The sequence below is a fragment of the Podarcis melisellensis genome (genome assembly GCF_964234715.1).
Source record: "Podarcis melisellensis genome assembly, chromosome: 1".
NCBI classification, from domain to species: domain Eukaryota; kingdom Metazoa; phylum Chordata; class Lepidosauria; order Squamata; family Lacertidae; genus Podarcis; species Podarcis melisellensis.
In genome coordinates this window covers 6,615,412-6,638,032 of record NC_138528.1, presented here as the reverse complement: position 1 = coordinate 6,638,032, position 22,621 = coordinate 6,615,412, and the positions used below count along the sequence as shown (strand labels likewise).

Sequence of the window (22,621 nt, the reverse complement as noted above, 5' to 3'; positions counted from 1 at the left end):
GGTTTGGCAACCCACAAATGTTCCCAAAACGAATCACAGGGAGCTTATCTGAATATCTATATCTTTCCTGGCATCACAGCCTAGCAAGAGATACCCTGACCTACCTAACCCATCACCCAGTTCTCTCCCTTCCAGGATCCCCCTCCTCCCCTCCCCAAAAAAGTGAATCCAGATTTCAAAAAGTGCCTTTGCAAGGAAACCGGAAGACACGACCAATGCTTGTGCTAGAACCATTTTAATATAATTATACATATCTGCCAAATCCAGAAAAGAAACGGTTTATGCATATATTTCTCTTTTTTTTTTCAATTGCACATCTGCAAGCATTAAAAACAACAATGAATTTCTCCTTTTGGAAATTCAAGGTCAGAGCAATTGACCAATGTCTTAAATATTTGTCTCCTTACCCCCTCCCCCAACAGTAAGCAGATGAATTTTAAAAGTCCTTCTGTATTTTTGATCTATTGACAGGGTTTGTTTTCCAAATCTCGAGGTTCATTCATTCATTCAGAGACAGTTTGTTGTAAAAAGGGTTTTGTTTTGTTTTTTTTCAGTGCAGTTTACCTCTGGTGAAAGGCAATTTTTTTAAAAAAAGAGAGAGAGAGAGAAAGGAAGAAAGAAAGAAAGCAAAGAGAGAGAAAGAGAAGTGGTCATATGTAATTCACTTGCTCAAATTTCGCTGTTAATTATAACCTATTTAAAATCACAGCAGAAACCCCTGCTGGCACGGGGTCTATGGTTGCATACTATACAGAAGATCACAGTTTTAAAGTCTAGCACAGATTAAAAACCACATATGTACCATTTATATAAGACACACACTGATTGTCTCTTAAAAACTACATATTGACTCCTTATGGACATTATTCTTATTTTTTTTCCCCCTCTTAAATAAAGTAGTGCAGCTAAGACAATCAGACTCACAACCCCACATTGCTCTGAACCGAGTTCTTTCTTTGTGTTGTTTCCTGGATTCTCCTGTGGCCAACTTTGCCAAACGCTGGCTCGGAAGCAATTAAAGGAGCTCAAGAGAGAGAGAGAGATATAGACATTGTCCTCTTTTTTTTGTTTTTTTAAAAAATGTTTTGAACCAAAGGGTTGGATGACAAACTGGGGAGGAGAAGAGAGGAAGGGGTGTGTTTTCTTCCCCATACACACACAAAAAGAAAGAAAAAAGAAAAAAATCTAGACATTTTCCTTTAAAAAAACAAACCACACACACGCACAACCAATCCAGCCCACCCCACGGAAAACTTGGCCCATAGTTGGAAACATCTCCCATCCCATTCAGACAAAGGAACTCAACAAATAGGCTAAAACTATGAAGAACATAGTGGGCTGTGAGTCTGTCCCCATAAGGTGTCCTTCCTTCTTCTCTTCCTTTCCAGAGCTTCTGAGCGAGAGATTAAATCGGCAGAATAGATCACGGCACACTGTCTTTCTTGTCTTTTCAGTTGTTTATTTACTTGCGTCCCGCTCGCGTTTCTCTTTTAATTTAAAACCAAAAGACCTGACTACAAGTTGGAATGTTCGACCTGCCATGGGCAGTGTCTCGTCTGTCCCGACAACATCTTCACGATCCTTATTGTTATCAACCGTCACCATCGAGCGCAAAAGGGTTCCTAACAGGTCTTCACAAAACCTGGAACTTCCAGGAGGACGTCTGGTCTTTATAATCCAAGCAGTCAGCATTGAAGTTTAGCTTCCAGGAGGCCGTTTGGTCCTTATAATCCAAGCAATCGGTGGTCGAGTTAAACCCCAAACTTGAAGCCCCATAGCCCTGGGTGGAGAGTGAAGCCGGAGACTGGTTGAGATGGCTGGCAACAGCATTGGTGCCCATGGGGCTAAGGGCAGCCCCTGGTCCGGGGAGTTGGTGGTGCATAGGGGTTAGATAAGATCCACAGTCCATCCCTCCAAAATAGGAGGTTGAGCCAGCGTACCCTTGGCTGTAGCCAGAAGCCTGAGTGTAGGTCATAGGGTAAGACCTCTGCATGCATGAAGAAGAGGTGGACAGGGGGTCAGAGAGTGGGGAGATGGAAGCAGGGCTCCAGATGGACACTGGGGCACTGCTGCTGGAGATGGCAGGGACGGAGGTGCTGGTTGGAGGCGTGAACTGCCCACTGGTCCCGCTCTCTGAACTCACTTCTCGGGCTGGAGAGCTCTTCTTCTTCGCGGGCCTCACTTTGTTCTGGCCCCCATTCTGCTGCTGCTGCTGCTGCTGGCGACACTTGGCGCGCCGGTTTTTGAACCACACCTGGAAAACCGATAGGAAAAAGCGGGAACAGAAGAAGAACGCCCGTTAGTCATGTAAATCGCAGCAAAGTTGTACGCGACAAAGGCTCTGATTTCAAGCTAGAAGGTAGAATTTAAGGGCAGGTGGAATTCCACGGATAAAGGCCACCGCTCTGATCAAATCTGTTTTTTCCTGCCTGCCTTCAAAATTCCTTGTGTGCTTTCTTTGAGCAGGTCAAGAGTCAACGTTGGCTCACCCCAACGCAGTGCGTGGTTTGAACGGCAGGTTTCAGGCAGCAAGGAGCATATTTGTTTCCAAACTTTGCTTTTCGTGACAACTCTAATCCTAAATCTGATCAGCTTTGCTCATCGAATGGAAAGATTACCTTTAGCATAACCTGGACCCCTCAAAGAACAGCAGGCTCTGGTGAGAGGCAGACAACACCTACAATCCAACTCGACGAATAACCTGCCTTAATATTCTTTTGGTGAACTTGTCAGTTAGTCCTCCCAATTTCTTTGCTCCCATCAAAATTCCTTGGGTATTTTACCTAAGCAGGATATTTACCGTATTTTTTGCTCTATAAGGCGCACCAGACCACAAGACGCACCTAGTTTTTGGAGGAGGAAAACAAGAAAAAAAAATTCTGAATCTCAGAAGCCAGAACAGCAAGAGGGATCGCTGCGCAGTGAAAGCAGCAATCCCTCTTGCTGTTCTGGCTTCTGTTGATAGCCGTGCAGCCTGCATTTGCTCCATAAGACGCACACACATTTCCCTTTACTTTTTAGGAGGGAAAATGTGAGTCTTATAGAGCAAAAAATACAGTATTTATTCAGCTGAAGGAGAAAAATATGGTGATTGCTGTGATGGTAGTGTGGCAACATGGAAGCAAATCCAACACATGTCTAGCTTGGAGGCTTCTCAGCCTGCAATTTGAGATTCTGCGATGGTTTATCACCTGCGACTGGTTAATGGGAGCCAAGAGCTGCGGTTTGAGTCAAGGTGACCAAGGATGGTCACCATGAGATTTGAGTCCTCAGCAGCCAGATATGATTGGACTGCTCCATTGTACTCTCGTCCTTCTCTCAGCTTCCTCATATTTGAGACTCCCCAATTACTGGTTTTCTGTACTGGGCAAGAGAAGCTCCACACCCTTAATGCATCAAGGGATCATCACCAATGCTTGTATCTCAGACCACTAAAAGGAATGTAAGAGTTGGAAGTTCCTATATGGCACCAGCTTGACCTCAGGGGATTCCGACCAGTGATTTCACATGTAGAACTAAGCAAACCCAATTGCTTAAGAAGGCCACTTTGGGGAAAGGGTGGGTGGGTGGGTGAGAGGAGAGAAGCCCCTCCCAAGCCCGTGAGCTTGCCAGCTTAGGGTACCCCAAGGACCTCCACTTAAGTCCTATTGAAGTCAAGCCCTTAATTAAAAAGAACAGAGTATTAGAAAGGGAGGGGGGTTTTAACAATTAAAGGAGCAATTGGGTGGGAGGGAAGCAGGCTTGTTCTTTTAAATGAGCTGCGTATTCTTTCCTCTTCCAGCCCACCTACAGGATCAGGTCTTTGAATGGGGAGCAACCAGCTAGGAAGCTGAGTAACCCTCTCCCTGCTTCCCCTTCAGAGTCACAGTAGGGTTGGACTGACATTAAAGGCCTCCATCCGAGGCGCATGCAAGGGAAAGCATTCTCCAGTGGAATCAATGGGATTTGCTTTCAAACAGCCTGGTTTCAAATGGGGCGTGTGCTTGTGTATGTGTGCCAGTTCCAGCTTTTCCTCCCTCGAACACAACACCCTTGCACCATCTAAGAGGCGCAGTCCTCTGAAAGGCCACCCTGAGTCTCCATGACTCCCTGACTTCCCAAGGCTAGGTCATGACTTTCTACCGCCCAAAGTTATAAGATGGAGGCTAGGTTTGTGCAAGGCAGCTGTGAGCGGTTGGACAGGATTGTACCATTTAGACTACGGGGAGAGGGGTGTTCTTTTTAAGTGTACCCCAAGTTAATAGAACTTACTGCAAATAGGATAGCTTCCATAGGGAAAACTTCAGGGAAGTTTTTAATGTGTGATATTTTAGTGTATTTTTGGTCTTTGTTGGAAGCTGCCCAGAGTGGCTGGGGAAACCCAGCCAGATGGGTGGGGTACAAATAATAAATTTATTATTATTATTATTATTATTATTATTATTATTATTATTATTATTATTATTTAGGGTGACGGGCAGTGGAGTAGCGCATTATTTGATGTAAGAATTCTAACACTTTCCCATGTATGAGAAGCTCTTTCTCTCTCTCTCTCTCTCTCTCACACACACACACACACACACACACACACAACTTCCCTCTTTCCCTCCCCAGTTAATACCACCCTTCATCGTAACCTGATTAAAGGGTGGTCACGAGGTATAACTCTACATCACTAACAGCCATTAACACACCCACACCAGCAAAAAAAATAAAAAAATCAGAACTCAGTTTCGTATATAACGTTCCTCCATCTGTCCTTCCCAAGCCTAGACCAGTATTAGGCCAGCTCAAAAGGCCTAGTGGAATGCTTTTAAAGGTAAAGGACCCCTGACAGTTTAGCCAGCTCCAAAATCTAACCCCTGTGGGTACCTGCCTAGGTTCAGTAGGAAAAATATTCCACAGCCAGTGTGCAAGTTGCGGAGTCACCGATTTTGTTTAGTGATGACAGAAGCAAAAGGGTTCTATGATAGAATCCAAATCGTGGGCAGAATAGTTCAACACAACCGCTGTTTCATGCTGCCATTTTGGTACCTGGGAGAAGAGGCATGCTTCTGCCTGGCCCCTAAGATATGTAACAAAGGCGTCAGAAGAGAGCATTCCACAAATGGGGGGCCACCGCAGAAAAGGCCCTTTTTCATATTCCCACCCTCCAGACCTCTCACAGACGAAGCACACAAAGAAGGGCCTCAGGTGATGACGACGGGGTCTGGGTCGGGTCATGGTACCCCAGGCCATTGCCCACCAGCTGCTTCACAGTGGTTTCTGCTTGTTTTAATTTTGAATACTAAAAGTTTTGCTTATCAGGAGAAAGAGGAGGAGGAAGGGGGGAGAAGAGAGGAAGGAAAGAAGCAGCCGAGGAATGTGTTATATCCTTCCTGCTTTTTCCTCTTCTAAATATTGCTTTTGAATAGCAAAGTAAATGTTGCTTCTTAATATTGTTCTGGGCTGCAAGCATTTTAAATGTTTGGCATCATAGCCTACTGAGGCACTGCTGCTTTTTAAAAAAGAAATAAATTTGGTGGTGCATAATCATGCTAAGTTCGTTTTACTCATTGTGTGATTTACCATATTTTTTGCTCTATAAGACTCACTTTTTCCCTTCTAAAAAGGGGAAATGTGTGTGCGTCTTATGGAGCGAATGCAGGCTGTGCAGCTATCACAGAAGCCAGAACAGCAAGAGGGATCACTGCTTTCACTGCACAGCGATCCCTCTTGATGTTCTGGCTTCTGAAATTCAGAATAATTTTTTTTCTTGTTTTCCTCCTCCAAAAACTAGGTGCATCTTATGGTCTGGTGCGTCTTATAGAGCGAAAAATACGGTATGTTGTTGTCCACATTGATCAGTTCTAAATAGAAAACCCCAAAATAAATAAATGTAAATCCTACTAATGTTGCAAATGTTAGGCAGATTTGTCTTTAAAGAAAGCAGCCACATCCCATTAACCTCTTACTTATCTCTTTGATTGCTCAGCCACCTAATACAAAAATAGCATCTAGGCAAAAATACACAGAATTAAAAGAGTGCTGATTTGTGGTCAACCCTTCGGAGCAGGTGATATTCCGCAGTCACTGGACCATGGTGGCTTCAGAGCTACAGCACTAAGGACAGATGCCTGCCTGGTTGGCCGCCTCGCTCCCCAAATTTCTCACTAAGGGCTCATCCTCTGTTCCCCCCTTTCTCCCATGAAACCCGAACTTCAGAGCTGAATTAGAATGGCAATTTATTCCGCAGATTGCCGTCTGTTCTGATCTAGTGCTAAAAAACAGAAGGGTAGACAAGCCCTGAGTGTAACAGGACTGCTCTCTGCTGCTTCATCTATGAGAGAGCATTGAAGAGAAGGCTGCTCCGTTGCAAGAGATCGCCTCTCTTAGCAGTCGGAAAGCCTTGAGCGTTTCCATCAAGTGCAACTTCCGCAAGGCATGGAGAACAGCCATTTGCAGAAGGGAGCTTCCCTCTGCGGTCAGTAGAAACTGAACCGCGCGCACAGACCTCTCCCTTCCCCTCCAGCAGGGAAGGAAGTGGGTCTTTCTCTGATCCTTCAGTACAGGTGGTGGTGGAAGACTTCTACAGGTTGTGTCTGTATCATGTTGTGGGTGGCAAACACGCGTTTCGAAGGCAATGCATTTTACGAACATGTGTGCCAAAAAGCTGTCATGGCTCCTCGCTCTCCGTCTCAGGTGCCATGAGGTTTGTTGCACATAATGTGAAGACCCCCAAGTCTGGCTAATCCCAATGAGGACTAGCGGCCTCTTCATATTAATTACCGTATTTTTCGCTCTATAAGACGCACCAGACCACAAGATGCACCTACTTTTTAGAGGAGGAAAACAAGAAAAAAAAATTCTGAATCTCAGAAGCCAGAACAGCAAGAGGGATCACTGTGCAGTGAAAGCAGCAATCCCTCTTGCTGTTCTGGCTTCTGGGATAGCTGTGCTCCTGCATTCGCTCCATAAGACGCACACACATTTCCCCTTACTTTTTCGGAGGGAAAAAGTGAGTCTTATAGAGCAAAAAATACGGTAAACCTTCGGCACATTTTTAAAAAATGTAAAACAGAATTGCAGCATGCACGTCACTCAGACAGGCAGAGGTGTCGGAAAGCTACAACTAGCTGCAGTTTTGGTTGGAGGGCACCTGTGTGAAAGTGAAGCGGCCATCAAATATATTCCAAGAAATATATTTTGAAAAGGTCAACCTGGTGCCCTCTAGTTGTGTTGGACTACAATTCCCATCAATGATGTGCTGGCTGGGACTGATGGGAGTTGTAGCCCAAAACATTTGGAGGGCACCGGGTTGACGAAGGCTGGAATAGGTATTAAAAATGAAAGCATGAATAAAGGTTTTTAGTAGAACCTATTCCTTTACCTCCCAGTATGGGCAGATTTCTACTACAAACATATTGTTTTATACACCTGTTTCACATAGTGGTTAACTGTGTTTAATAGGGATGCTAAGGGTCCTTTTTCAGACATATCTGTATTCCAGTTCCCAGGCTTTCCCAGAGAGTGTGAAAGGCTATTAAACCAGTTTAAGTCTATGGTGTAAATTTGCCTTGCTGCTTCCTGTTGCTTAGAATACACTATTAGTGAGAGAGGTGATGTCATCAAGTGTCTCTTAGGGATGAAAGCACATATTTTTTGACATGTCTACCAAGTTTCTTGCAAACAGCTAGGCAGCTCAGCCCATAACTACTGAAAAGCAAGCTTCATTGAACTAAGTGGTCTTTGCTTCAAAATTCAGAGCCCTTTCAAAGGGTAAAAATGTATACATGAAAGTCATGGGAAACTTGTATGTAAATTGAATCATGTTATGATCCAGGGGCTTGGAGACGGCTGGTGTTTGGGAGGAGGGATTTTTTGGGGTGCGTGTGTCCATACAGCCCTCTCTCTCTAAATTGCACATATATCCTATGCACAAGTATGACACTGCAGACAAAATGCATCTTCAAAGCATGCATACAGAAAGTTAGCACACATGTGATAGGCTTGCCAGATTTTGAAAAGCAAAAAAGAGGACGCTATGACGACTCTCATTTTACAAAAAAAAATTCCTTCCAGTAGCACCTTAAAGACCAACTAAGTTAGTTCTTGGTATGAGCTTTCGTGTGCATGCACACGAACTAACTTAGTTGGTCTTTAAGGTGCTACTGGAAGGAATTTTGTTTTGTTTTGACTATGGCAGACCAACACGGCTACCTATCTGTAACTGGAACTATGGAAGGCATCTCATTTTAAATACCCCCTACTATATGTGGGCTATAGAAGCTGTGATATATTGCTGAGCGGGGCAGGAGAAGAGAAGAGGAAAGCAAGACTTCAGCCACCAGTTATGTCTCTGTCTCATTCAGAAAGCAGAGCCGTAAACACTTTGGCAAATTTGAAAAATCCACCCGGACAGACATTATATCCCTGAAAAAGAGGACTTGTCCTGGACAAAGAGGACACATGGCAACCCCAGCTATAGTGTAACACTACACTGTAATCTGGATTTAGGCTTAAATTTCTTCTTCATATAACATTTCATTCTGTGTGAATCATTTTTGCATTTATGGTCAACTGCAGGGAGAAAGCTTTCCTCCGTTGCAGAGTTTGCATTTCTCCCAGGACAGCTTCCAAATTTCCAAATGACACCTGCCACATAGTTCATCTTTGGGGTCAGACTACCACGGATCCATTTTTGCACCTATTTCATCCAGCAGCAGACACACTCCACTGTAGCCAATGACAAAACAGCTCTCTCCCCAATTTAGTTTAAATAGAAGTGGATTTCACCTGGTTTCAATCAACCATGTGAAGTGAACAGTGGAGGGAGATCTTTTCTGCTCTCTCTCTCCTCTCTCTCTCTCTCTCTCTCTCTCTCTCTCTCTCTCTCTCTCGACGGTTCAGGAATCTGGTGTGAATTCAAAGCGGAATACACAATGTGTGTAGTCATTTGGGGTGGGAGCCAATAATTTAGCATTAGGGTCTCCTTCTTTTATATGACGGAACAGATACAGAGGCCTGTCACCTCAAGGACCAATGGGTTGAGGGACTAAAGGCGATTGGGCTCATTTCTGATCAAAACAGCTGGAGAGGCCAACTAGAGAGTCAAGGGCATGTGTTGCAGCAGCCACCTGGGTCCAGTCTGTACCTGGGTGGGAGAACTACCTGGGAACCACTCGCTCCATGATGGAAGAAAGGAGCGGCATAAACATAAGACGAAAATAAAATATAGAAAGCCACAGAGGGCCTAGGAATTGCCTCCCACATCCGCTCAGTGTAATCCAGCATTTATCACTCTATGATTTAAACATCTTTGCCAGCCTATTTGGTGTTAAATACCACCTGTAGACCATCTTTAGATGGTTTTCCTTTAAAGTATAGCATGCCATGAATTTGAAGTTGTTTGTCCATAGATGTTCCCATAAGTTTAAATCAATATTGTGTTCCATATCCCTAGCCCACCTAAATCATTGATGACTTGACCAACTCCACCTTCGTTTCCTATCCAGTAATAGTTTGCACATTTTAGAAAGAATTTTAACCTTGCAACCTAACAAATTCATTTCAAACTGGGATCTCTGGTCTGCAAACTCCTTCCCCCCACCATCTCTGAAGGACCTGCATGTCCCACTGCCCAGAGCAAATGGTGGCAGAAGTGGACCACCAGATTTAACACTGAGTGCCCCAGACAGGGCCAGCCCAATAAATTTTGGACCTCAGAGCAAAGGACCAAAGCATGGATCTTCTTTCAGCACCCGCAATGGGACAGCAGTCTCCAAGGTATCAACAGACTGTATGGAACACACAGCAATGTCCTCCAACAGAAGAAAATGACCCTGATCCAGGCATAGGCAAACTCAGCCCTCCAGATGTTTTGGGACTACAACTCCCATCATCCCTAGCCAACAGGACCAGTGGCCAGGGATGATGGGAATTGCAGTCTCAAAACATCTGGAGGGCCGAGTTTGCCTATGCCTGCCCTGATCCCTAGGGCTTAGGAGGAAGTGCCGGGAGGCTGCTCTCACTGCCCCAAGCCCACCAGAACCTGCTACATGTAGCAGTTGCCTCTCCTTGTCTCATGGTAGGGCCAGCCCCTGGCTCTGGACAGAGAGCACAGAACCAGCCCTGGCTCCTCCTGCACAACAAGTTCATCTATAGGTTATATACATTTGCAGTCATTTGCAAATCACTCCAACCCGCTACTCCTTTCAATACATGCAGAAATCATCCTAGATTTAAACTCTCTCTCTCTCTTTTTAATGTAGTGTCTTAACAGGTGGGAATAAAATCAAGAGCTTGGGGGGGCAGGCGAAGGGGGGGAGGGAGACCATGCTGGGTTTGTGCTTTCAAGGTCTACATTTTAGGGGCATCATCTGGGGAGATTTGATGGGGGCCCCTCCCCATCCTGTGTTTCAGGAGTTAGCTGGGTGAATGGCTACTTAGCTCCCTTCTCTTATAATCAATTAAATGTGTGAGTTTTCTTTTTCCAAAAATAGGCAGGTTACAAAACGTGAACGAGTAACCCTGCTGTAAGTTGTACGAGGTTTGGGAAAGGAATCAAAGATTCCAAAATTTATTTATTTATTGCTGCTGTATTTTAACTTTTATATCCTGCTTTTCCTTCGTTGTGGAACGCAGGGTGGCATCTTGATATGGTTCCCAGGCAGGCACTGACCAGCCCCAGATCTTATTAATAACAGCAAAGCAAAACTGTGACCTCGTGTGCCTTCAGATTGTGTGGTTAAAGCCTTGCTGGGACTCTTCCACCTCACCCTCCTGGAAATCAGACCGCACCCTGGTACATCAAACTCAAGACACCCTGAAGACCCACACAAGTTCCCTGAATGGTAACCACATGTTCTACTGCGCAGGACTGTTGTGAGTGAAGAAGGAGAGGCAGGATAAGAGACGAAGGGCTATCAAATTTATCTCTCCCCAATTCAAACCTCTTGACTGCTGCCCACCACATTAATCTGAAATGGGAGGGTGTGTCCACTGTTTAATCTGCCTTCGCTTTTTTTGGAGTTGCGTGTGTTACACTGGAAGCAAGAACTATTGGGGATGGTCCTCAGCCAAGTGGTACAGCATCTGATCTATATGCAGAAGGTCCCAGGTTCAGGGATCCCCAGACAGGGCTAGGAGTGTCTCCTGCCTGAAACCCTGGAGAGCTGCTGCCAGTCAGTGTAGGCAATATAGAGTTAGATGGACCAGTGGTCTGATTCAGTATAAGACGACATCCTATGCTTCCTAGCTTTGTTCTGTCCATACCTCTGGGGTGCTAGAGAAGCAGAACATTGTCTACTGCACTGACCGGTGGAGGCAGTTTCAGCCAGGAGTCTCTCTCCCCCTGGAGATGCCGGGATTCGAACCTGGGACTTCTCACAAGCAGATGCTCTACCTCTGAGCTATGGCCCTTCAGACAGGGAGAGCCCTAACCCCACAAGCAGCAGCGCCGCTGCCGCCACCTCCTCGGCTTACCTGGACTCTGGACTCGGGGAGATTGATTTTGAGCGCAACCTCCTCTCGCATGAAGATGTCTGGGTAGCGGGTCTTGGCGAAGAGGGCCTCCAGGACGTCCAGCTGCGCCCGTGTGAAAGTGGTGCGCTCCCTCCGCTGCTTCCGAGGGGTGGCTGGGGAAAGAAAACGACCATAGGGGTTCAGGGGAAGAAGCCAGCGAGACCACCCCCACCCCCATTCCACCCGACTGGCAAACTCGCCTCGTGCGCGCGCGCGCGCCCATCCACAAGACCGTTAAGCCGGAGGCTTTGGGCAATCCCGAGGCCAAACACGTTTCCCACGGGAACGAGTCCCCACCCGGAACGCCAGGAGGCTTCTTCTAGAGTAAACACGACGTAAGGGCTCCAACTACACATCTACTCAGGGGTAAGGTCCAGGGAATTCACTCAATTTCCTAACAAGGAAGGGAGCCTAGGACCGCATTATGCCGTCGCGATCCTTATGCACGTCCCCCTGGCCTTCAAGGGGAGGCGCTCGGCTTCCTCGCAGATCTGCGCGCACAGAGAGGAAAACCGCGTTCCCCGGGGTGGGTGGGAATCCTTAGAGAGAAGTAGGGACTCCCCTCGGCTTAATAGGATCGGGCTGCGCGGCCAACCCGGGGAGTGAAAGCCCTACGCAAGGAAACGGGACTTACTCCCGAGTAAACATGCCCGGGAGATGGGGTTCTAGCACAAGTCTAACCTTAACTCCTAAGGTTCTGTTAAGTGGGCCTGGTGAACAGAGGAGGTGCGCGTCTACTCGGAAGTATGTCCTGTTGAGTTTAATGAGATTTACTCCCAGATGTAGGGGATTGCACCCTGATTTCGGCAGACCCGAGGAGCCTCAATGAGCGACGCCGAGCGCCTTACGTATAAGTAAACCGCGCGGATTTCAGTGGAGCCCAAAGCAGTCTTGGAGCGAAGGAAAGGGAAAAAATCCCACCAATAATTGAGATCGGGGCAACCTCCGGCCTAACGCTAGAGCTCAGAACTTAGGCTACAATCCTCCCGCCCTGAGAGTAAACAAACTTGAGCACAAGACGGGACTCGCATTTGGAGAAAGCCCGCTTCCATTCGGGCCGAGAGGCATTCGCGGATGACGGATCTTATCACCGCGGCTGCAGAATTCTCTTAAGCCCTTCTCTACCCGAAACAAGCCCTCAGCCCTTCTCCATCCCAATAGAAGGACCCCCCCCCCACCCCGCGCAGGGTCACCATCTCCAGGTCCTTAAGTTTGGAGCCCCCTTCCTCCCCAAGCAAGCTGTCAGAATAAAAATAAAAAACAAATAAAATAAATCAAGTCTCCGCGGACGCGCCGTCCAGGAAACCCACAAAGTTACGCAAAAGTTGTCGCACCTAGGGGAAATGGAACGCTAATTTTGGGGAGATGGGATGGAGAGAGTGGGGCGATTCTCCTTTGGGCGCTTAAACATATGTGCCGTCGGAAGTCATTTCATGAAGCCTGGGAAGTAAGATTGCAGGCAGCCACAACTCCAGAATCTAGCCGGTATCCCCCCCGCCCAAAGTACCCCCCTCTGGAAACTCCGACATGCTTTCCAGAATTTCTCTCCAACTTTCCCTGTCCCGATTCCCTGAATGGAAGCCCCGGGTTTGATTTGGTTTTTTGCTTACCTGGGTACCCGACGGACGGATGCAGAAGATCCATCCCGGAGGTGGTGAGGCTCAGCCCGTTGACAGCGTAAGGTGGTTGTTTAAGATAAGACATCATGCTAAAGTTGGGGCGGGGTGGAGGAAAGATGGCCAAAATTCCGGGGTGGGGATGGGAAGAGGGGACCGGATCCTCCTCTCCCGCCTTCTGGGTTTTCTTCAGGAGCCTGGCGGGCGGAGAAGTCCTCGGAAGGAAGACTGGAGCTCCCGGGTCTACTGGTTTTCAAAAAGAGGGGGAAGAGGGGAGAAGGAAAGAACGAAAGAACGAAATAAATAAAAAGAAAGGGTGAAGGGGCTGCTAGCGGGGGGAGGAAAGAAAAGGTCCCTTTAAGGATCTCTTGCAAGATGGATTGAAAGGAGGCGCCGTCGAGGAGAACTGCTTGCAAAACCGCCAGATGCGCACTGCGGGCGCATCCCTCGGCGTGGCTGCCCAGCGGTCCTCCCCGCCCCCCCGCGCAAAAGTTACAGTGCATATATACAGTAATTGCCTCCTTCTTTAGGAACACCCCCTACACACACACACACACACACAACTCATGGCTACACCGGATTGCTATCCAGGGGGGGGGGCATTCGCCTGCGTTTCCCCGGGCTTAGCAAGTAGTTCATTGTCTCCGACCAAACTTGATTGGGGCCCATTTCGCAGACACAAAGAACTCCTTGGCTAAATAAATAAGGCCGCTAACAAAGCCTCTCTCCAGCCCCCAGCCCCCCCACCCCTTCCACGTTTTCCTCGACGACAAAAGAGCGTATCTGTTGTCCGGACCCCCACCTCCCCCCCCCACAAGCTTTTTAATTACCCCGGATTTTGCAATTGCAAGGGAAGAAGCAACCCCCCCCAAAAAAAGTTTAGAATTAGAAGATCTAAGCTGGGGTTGAAAAGCGGGGGGGGGGGACGCCTCCCCTGCACCACCAGCCCCTCTATCATTGCATGCCTGAAGTGTTTTCTTTCAGCAATTTCCCCCTAATTAGCACTTGGGCTAATTAGATTTAGAGGCAAAAAAAAGAGGAAAAAAAGACCCCCAGTTTTCGAAGACCTTTGGAAATACAGGGAGGGGGGGAGGGGAGCTTGTTGCAAGCTAAACAAACAAGTAATTAACTTTTGCAAGAAGTGGGAAAATCTTTTTCTTCTCTTTCCCCTCCAGTTATCTTTGGCGAAGGGGGTTACCTTAATGGGGAGGATTAGAACCTGTGTGTGAGAAGCAGGAAATCAGAGATCCCGAGCGCCCTCCCTCTTCCAATTTCGGTTTGGAGACCAATCCACAAAGATAAGAGAACTTGCACCGTTGCATTGTCCGTTCCTTCGCCCCCCCCCATTCTCTCCCCGCCCTCCAGCGGCCTTTCGGAGGTGTGTGTGTTTATTCGTTTTAACACCTATTTGGATGTCAGCCGCCCTTTGAACCGCCCTCCCCGCAAAGTCCGATTGATTCCGTCCCCCCGCCGCTAAAACGTCTCAGGATTCCGAAAGGTCATGCTAACTGTTCCTGACAGATCCAGTCCTTGAGCATTTAAAGGAAGGAGATCGGTGACTGCAAGGATCTAATGAGCTCGAAATTTGAGGAGAAGGAGGAGGTTGGAAAGGTTACCCCCCCGCCCCGCTCGTCCAGGAAATAAAGAATTGTGTGGACGGCTTGCTGTTAATAAATCGTTCTTATCTAATTTCTATATTTTCGTTTCTTCCTGGGGGAAAGGTGAGGTTATTTCATTCCCACCTGCACAGCTCTGCGAGGTTAGGCGGAGAGAGTTGAGTTTTGAACTCAGATCTCCCCACATTATCACCACAATCTCTCCCACCCACGCCCAAGTTTAGCAGACTTGATGAACTTGCTTCAACCCTTCCCAAGACAATCTTATAAAAACCGCTTCCATTACTGGGAGTTTACAGCCACCCTAAATTGTTCCCAATTTAACAGGAGGTCCAGATTCCAAATGGAAATCCTACTTCGTTTCTGTCCACCCCCGACCCGCTCTGAGCTATGTAGGCCAGCCATAAGGAACGTTTTACTCGGGAGCAAAAGCCCTTTGACCTCAATGACATTGATCTCCAAGTTAAGCGTGACTTGAATAGCAGGAGTTTACGCCTAAGATGAGTTCAATGCATTTCGTAAAACTTCCTTGCAAGGGAAAGCTGCATTCCTTACCTCCGCCCGAAGTTTACGGGACTTACTTCGGAGTAAGGATGCAGAGGCGGCTTGGTCTGCGCGTCTATTCGAGTCTGCCACCGCCCTTCCTTACAGCCCCGATCCATTTACACAGAGGCAAATCTTCCCCAGGCGGATGACTCGCAAAAGCCTCATTAGAATCAAGCGAAACCCCCGCGAGGAACTGGATAATGACGCCATCTCTGGGAAAGCGAAGCCTGGAACTTAGGCCGATGACGTCACGAAACGCACACACACACACACAGAGGCGAAAGAATCAACGCCCCAACCTGGGCGTCGTTCTGAACATACACGGGACCCGAGTCCACGCGTGTTTATTCCAACGGACGCGGGCCCATACAGACGACCACAAGAATCCCAAAGGAAATTCTCTCTGGGGGAACGTGCACGTCCGTATGCTCCGGCCCACAAGCAAAGGGGTCTTTTGCGGCAACCGCACATCAGGCGCGCGAGGCGCTAAAATGGTTTCCCGCACCCACGCTGTGGCGGGGCTGATTCTCACGTAAGGAGGGCAAGATATGGCAGCCTTACTTGGAAGGAATGCGTGCGCCCCTATATCCAAGGAAGGTTCTTCCGAGATCCTGGCGCAACGCGGTCCTCCACACACACTCCTGTGGCTAGGAGTCCCCATTCTTCCACCAGAGGTTTCATCAGGTTAAACGCGTGAGGAACCCATTCAGTCGACCAACTCTGCGCTGGAGAACCCAGGCTGGAGGGGAAACGTCGCTTAAGTAATTGCCTCCCCGCCCCCTCAAGTTTCATTAATGGAGGAGATGTTAAGCAATTCGCTCAAATTTAAAGTGAAAAGGATCGCAGCGAGCCCTGAAAGAAGTATTAATTGGAAGCTCAGGTCTCAGGGAGCCAGGATGTGGGGAAATGCGGCTTAGAGTCCTGCAGGAATATCTCTGTATAGGGAAAGGCATAGCATCCGATCGCCTGCGGTGTATTAATTTTGCCAGAAACTATTAAGCTAGTATAGGCAAACTGTTAGCCCATTTTAAAAAACCCAAAAGCCATATTAGACACTGCTTTCTGATATTTTGGTCGATCTAATAAAGGCATCAGCCTCTAATGTGGATTTAAAAATATATACCTTCCTAAACATAAAGGAAGACGCGCATTTTCTTTTTGTCTTAAGAATTAAAAATGAGAGAGACAGCCGATTAATGGCAACTTTCTAAATATATATGGGCCAAGCCAGCTAAAACTAAGAGTCCTCCAATCAGTGGAAAAGAATTCGGCAGGCGTTTAAGTTTCCCCACTGAAATCAAAAGGGCAAGTTTTTGGGCGGGGGAGAGAAAGTTCCCAGCATAATTTTGCAACAATTTTGCCTGGCCTAGCAAGTGCATTTGCCTTAATACGCATTTTACAAATTCTATTTCTGTGATTCAGACGCTCCACAATGCCCAATGGAGATATCTGAGCTTACTAGGGAGTCCAATCCCATACTTGTTATAAAATCTAAATTCATTTGGAAGTTAGTATTATTTATAAGTAAGGAAAATGTCTTCAGGGTGGTAAAGTGCTTGTAAAATCAACTTCTCCCTCCCTTTTTTAAATTAAACAGATATAATTATATAATTCTTTTAAAAAAAAAATAATACTTGAGAAAGTTAAGGTATTTAACGCTGATCTCCAAAGAACATTAGAGCACATATAGAGGACACCTGCGCTGTTACTCATTTATTTTATAGCTATCCAGATCCATTTAAGTCAATCTCAGTTTTGCAATTAATTTCAGTGATTTAACACCTTAGTACACGTACCCGGGAGTAAACCCTACTGAACGGAGTAAACCTCTGCGTAAACATGCCCAGAGATCGGGGTGCATTTTTATTATTATTATTATTATTATTATTATTATTATTATTATTATTATTATTATCACTGTATTATTATTAACGACAGTCAGTCATCGGCAGCTGAGCTTGTGTCAGCTACACAATTATTACAGCGCCCAGGATCAGCTCAAAGGAAGCGCGTTGAAGCCGCTTTAATCGCTACTAATTATCGGCGCAATCCTCTCAGTGTTTACTCGAATCTGTCCCACCCAGTCCAACTGCGTTTACTCCCTTGTAAGTGCGTCTTAGGGTTGCAGTTTAAGGCTGCGATCCTGTGCACACTTGACAAGGAACACAGCAGGACTTACTTCTGAGTAAGCATGGATACGTTTGCGCTGCAATCCTAGCCGCGCTTGCTCGGGAGTAAGCCCCATTGAACTAGGTGGGGCTAACTTCTGAGTAAATATGCATCGGGTGGAGATCCCCTTTGGGTCTTTCGGGTCCACCGCTCCCCAAACCCAATACTTTTTTTAACCAAAGGCTAGTTAGAGATAAGATACAGGATAAGTTTTGAAGTGCCCATCATGTTGCGTCGCTATTTTTTAAAAAGTCAGATCCTGTTTTCACGGCCTCCAAACTCTCCTCAAGTTTCCTTTAGAAACAGCATGCAAACCTTTTAGCTCTGGACCCGATCCAGCCCCCAGTCAAGCGTGTTGAAGCACCATTTATTTCACCGGGGGAGGGGAGAGAACCACGTGCTCCAGAAATCCACTAGATTTCACCTAAAGAAGTGATTTCCTTTTAAAGAGGAATCCTTTCCTCTGGTAACCAGACGCGCGCACACACTTTTCCCACGGAGTGGAAACAAGACACTTGCTTTTGCGCGCCGAGGCTGCGACCCCAAGTACACCTTACACTCGAGCAAACCTCCTTGACACCCATGATTCTTACTTCTGAGTAATCACCCTTCGGCTGGCGCGGCTAAAACTAATGGAGACAAAGAGACGCTCTCAGTTTTGCAAAGCTTTCGGGAGGGAAAACTTTTCCCTCGCCTTCCCTACCTGATCCGAAGTCAAGCCCGTTTAAGCAAAGGACGAGTGAGCTGGCTTGTCTGGCCTTGTCCACTGACGACGTGGATCTAACGGCTGTTCCGTGCAATCTGTCGCTTCAGCCTCTCCCTCTCCTCACCCCCCCTCTCCAGACCCCCCCCTCCTCAAGGACCCCATGTACCAGTTGCTCTGTCCCTGCTCAATTATAATTACCCCGTCCAAGAATTAATTATAATAAATGTTTTCTTGATAAACTAACGAGATAATCCGGGCGGCACACGTTCCTTAATTACGGGACGCCTGCAACAGCTCTCAGGATCATTTGGGTTGATTAATTTTCTGCATGGTGACGATGAAAGAAAACATTATATAGACTGGCAGAGGGGCGAGCCGAGAGCGCACCAGGTCCGTAAGCAGTTGGAGACCCCGCGTTCCACTCCATGCTTCTTTGCAGACACAAATACTACCCAGAAGGAAAACAACAACAAAACAAAAACCAGCATATGAATGCAAAGTCCTCTCCCCCCTCCCCCACTTCTCTTCTCTTCACTCCTTTCACAAATGCATACACCGATCTTTTTCTCAAAACCGAATTTCAACCGCGCGAATATTCCTAACCCTGGGCCTTCCCATAGTTCTGGATTCCGCGCAACCACTTTCGCACTTCTTTCCTGGGGTGGGGAGGAAGAGGAAGAAGGAGTCAGAAGTTCCCTATCCCCCCAAAAAAATTGTTTGGGGTCTTCGAAAGCCCTTCGGGCTGAAAATCTGGGAAGCCCCAAACGGGAGGGTGGGCGCTCTGACCTACACAGAGCGTCGTTCCGAATTAGTCAATTCGGTTTTTCTCCAGGGTGTTTGCTATTTGCTAAAGCAGGCTTATTTCGGCGTAGGCTGCAAAGCTCTGTTTATCCACTTTCTTGGGAGTAAACTCCACTGAACTCCGAGCGAGAAGGTGCACATCTTAGATCCTTCGGTCCTCAAAAAATCCCAAGATCCGTTTGTTGATGGGAACAGAGGAGACGTGGATGGAACCCGAAAGTGGGTCTCTCTGCTCGCTTAACTAGGACGTGGGTTTCGGAGGACGTGGCTGACCCACGCTCTCACAACGAGAGGAAGTCCCATTGCTTTTACCTCCGAGTAAACGTGAGTAGGCTCTGCCTCCCTCGGGCCCTTTGCATTGGGACTTAAAACACCACCCAAGATTTGGAAAGTCGAATCCCACTAGGGCGCAGAAGGCGCGGGCCACGATCCCAAACGCCTCTCATGCTCTCCCTGCAATAAGAACCAAGCTGAAATAGGCGGGCTCTCCAGGGAATGATGCTTAGAACCGTGGTAGTTTCCAATAGGATATACTGCTTTTTTAAAAAGGTTGAAGCACCTAAGAGCACAGAGAATATTTTATTTTTCCTTTACAAAAGAGAAGTTTATCTCCCCAGTCCATGTATTTATATTCAACCTTATAGCTGTGCCAATGAACGCGAGAATTTACAAGCCAAACCGATTATAATAAATAAGCTTTCATTTAAGGTAAACATATACGACTCCGATATTTTTGCATAGATGCGTGCGTCCGATTCCACACATCCAACACAAACATGAAATACTTTCTAGCCCCATCCTCTGGACGCTGACTCAGAAGGAAGCCCAACTGAATTCAGGGGGAGTTACTCCCAGGGAAGCGCGCATTGGGATTGCAAACCCAAGGAAGCAACGGAGCTGCGCGCTGAAGAGCGTGTTTGCTTTAAAATAGAAAACACAGATAAGCCATCGGGCAACAAAAATATTTTGCCCATTCCATACTCTATAAAGTTCCTAATTTTTTTAATTAAAAAGAAAGAGGAGGAAATATCTCCCTGCTCACACGTTCAGGAGCTACTTCTAGGAAAACATTTAGACCTATTCGGTGATTTGTAAGGAAATGCTGGATCGCCTCAAAAGCGCGTTACGCACGCGTGTATTGCTCGGAGACAAATGCTAGGCCCAGGCGAAGCAGGGCAGGAGGCGCCCGCGAACCTTCGCGCGTTTACTCCGCCGCAGCGCCCCCCCCCAGCCCCACACCAGGGAGACGATCCCCGGGACTCCACCCCACTGACGCCAAGGGGGCTTCCTTCTAAGCAAACCAAACTGGATCCGGGTGAGATGAGGAACGGTTGCCTGACGCTCCGCAGGAGAAAGAATCTGGGTCCGTTATCACGAGCGCTTTCTCAGGGTCAAACCAGGCGCAGCAAGGGTGTTGTTTTTTTTTGCACAAGCGAAATCAAAACGGCTTTTCTGGTCCGCATGGAATATCTTTCCCCACCCACCATAAGAAAGAGAAAGAGAGAAAGTCAGGCTTAAGGGGTCTCCATTTTCCCCATGCGCGCCTTGTCTTGCCTGCTTCAGAGTGTTTTGCGACCCCAAAGCTTGCTACTTTAGCAACACCCGTAGCCCATGAAACCAACGAAGGCACGAAAGATAAAACGGGGAGGGGGGAGTCTCTCCACCACGTTGGTTCCTACCTGGCCAGCCCCCACCTCTCTGAACTTTACCCGCCCCCTCCCCAACTACCCCTTTCTAGCTCAACTCTCTCCCATTTTAACCCAACTCTCCATTCTTAGAGTCTCCTTCGCGCGTTTCGAAGACCCAGCGCCGAGTTTGCCAAACGACCCCCGCTCCCCCCACCCCCGACTAGCGATCGGAGTCTCAGGGAGAAACTGGTTTCTCAGTAACCCGGGAGCCGGGTGGATTTAATTCCCAAAGAAAGGAAGAAAAATAAATATTGGATTCACAACATGCCAGCTAAGCCGCAAACTTTACAGCGAAACCGTTTTCGCACCCCACCCCTTACTCCGGAGGGACGGTGGTCGCAAATCTATTTTGTGTACACTGACTGGGAGAGAAGCCTATTGAATTCAGGGAGATTTACTTCTGGGTAAACAAGGGCAGCATTGGTTTGAGGCGTGAGTAAACCTAAGTGCTTGCTGAGAAGTTGTCTTTGGATTAACTGTCCGCCCCGCGCCCCCCTCCCCCCCCAAAACCCCGCTTTATATCCCTTGCATTTTCATTCGGAATGGAAATTCTGGTTTATTTTTTTCTTTCCACCGCCCCCGAGAAAAGAAAAGCAATTAACCCAGAAGGCCCAGGCGGAGCCGAAGAGGCTTAAAAAAGAAAACAAAAATAGAATAAACACAACGTGCTCGTTTCAAGTCGTTCTGCAAAACGGAATCGAAATAATAAGGTGACATTTTAACGACTTTTTAGGGAAACAAACAAAATATCTCTAGAACTCTATAGGCGAGATACGTTTGGTACTGTTGTAATTCCAGGGGAAAGAGCTAACCGCTTCTTTAAAAAAAACGAACAAACATATACACATGCCCTTTTCTCTAAGGAATGAAAGAGGAAAGTCCCATTAAATTAAAATGCAACTTACTTTTTTTTAACGCTTCGTGGTTTTAAAAGGGAGGAAACTCTTAACGTTCGGGTTAAAGCGTTCTTTTAAAATGAAATTAACAAGATATAAAACATCAATCCTTTTTTTTTTAAAAAAGGTAACAGATAGATAGATAGATTTCTCACTTACCTTAAAGCTTCAAGAAAATCTTCACGTTTAAAAAAAAGCAGGGGCAAAACAACGCGGCCGAGTTATCCGAGTTCGTCAAAGCCAGAGTTTGTTCCTCCTACAAAAGAGACCCAAGGAAGAGCGTTAGACACCTTCCGCCTTCTTCCAGAAGTAAAAAAGCTGTATTTTATATTTAGTTATTATTGTGATTATTGGAGGAAAGGAAGGGGAGGGTTTTCAAAATATGCTACCTGATTCTTAAACAATATATATTTTTTGGGGAAAAAATTAAAAAGCACCCCAAGCACCCCCACAACCCCCCCTCTGGACAGTGGAGGGGCGTCGTGGCAGGTTGCGCTGGAGTAAGATTTGACTTTTTGAATAATGGTGGCGGAACGCTGGAAGGGCTCGCACTCTCCCTCTCTCTCTCTCCCTTGCTCTCTCTCTCTCTCTTTCTCTCTCTCTCTCCCTCGTTCCCTCTCCCGGGTTGGTTTGCTGCGAAAGCGCCTGTCGGGCAACTTTTTTGACGCGGGCTCTCCAACCAATGGCAAGCAGGGAATGATTGACACATCTAAGCCAGAGGGAAGAGAATAAAAACAGACAACAGGGGGAAGAGGAAAAACAGGGCACAGCGTCGCCAGGGGGGCAATCAGACAACAAATAGCAGCTACTTTTAAAAAAGACACACACACACACACAAAATATGTGTGTGTGTGTCATATATATATATGAGAAATGCTACCCCCCCATTCTAAAACACACATGCACATATTCTGGGGAGAAGAAGTCACCTTGCAGTTCCCAGGGTGGGCGAGCCAGGCTCGAGTTACCCTATTGCAATGGGGCAGAGAAAGGGACGGGGGGGGGGCGAGGGAGATGGGGACGATTAGCACCTTGGTAATGTAGGTAAATATCAGAAAGTGAGGTGTGTGGGAAGGAATCTAGCTGGCAAAAAAACCAAAAA

The 22,621-nt window shown here is 47.0% G+C and overlaps 1 protein-coding gene across 3 annotated transcripts; it reads right to left on the bottom strand.

Annotated features, from left to right (window-relative positions):
* Positions 1-210: 210 nt before the first annotated feature.
* OTX2 (orthodenticle homeobox 2) lies at positions 211-22,155 on the bottom strand. 3 transcript variants are annotated; one of them, XM_081915010.1, is made up of 5 exons: positions 21,909-22,155; positions 21,675-21,775; positions 13,092-13,343; positions 11,443-11,594; positions 211-2,254 (listed from the first exon to the last, which is right to left on the bottom strand). In XM_081915010.1, exons 3-5 carry the CDS (start codon positions 13,186-13,188, stop codon positions 1,634-1,636), a joined length of 870 nt encoding a protein of 289 aa, XP_081771136.1. In that variant the 5' UTR covers positions 13,189-13,343; positions 21,675-21,775; positions 21,909-22,155; the 3' UTR covers positions 211-1,633. The 3 variants fall into 3 exon arrangements, with proteins under 3 accessions (XP_081771136.1, XP_081771137.1, XP_081771138.1); XM_081915011.1 differs by having other exon boundaries at positions 21,679-21,775; XM_081915012.1 differs by having other exon boundaries at positions 13,092-13,340; positions 21,679-21,775.
* Positions 22,156-22,621: the final 466 nt, after the last annotated feature.

Coding starts and splice junctions, on each gene's coding strand:
- OTX2 (XM_081915010.1), bottom strand. CDS start 13,188: ATGATGTCTTATCTTAAACAACCACCTTACGCTGTCAACGGGCTGAGC. Junction 11,595..13,091: donor TCCGTCCGTCGGGTACCCAG/GTAAGCAAAAAA, acceptor TTCTTTCCCCAG/CCACCCCTCGGAAGCAGCGG. Junction 2,255..11,442: donor TCCCCGAGTCCAGAGTCCAG/GTAAGCCGAGGA, acceptor TCGGTTTTCCAG/GTGTGGTTCAAAAACCGGCG.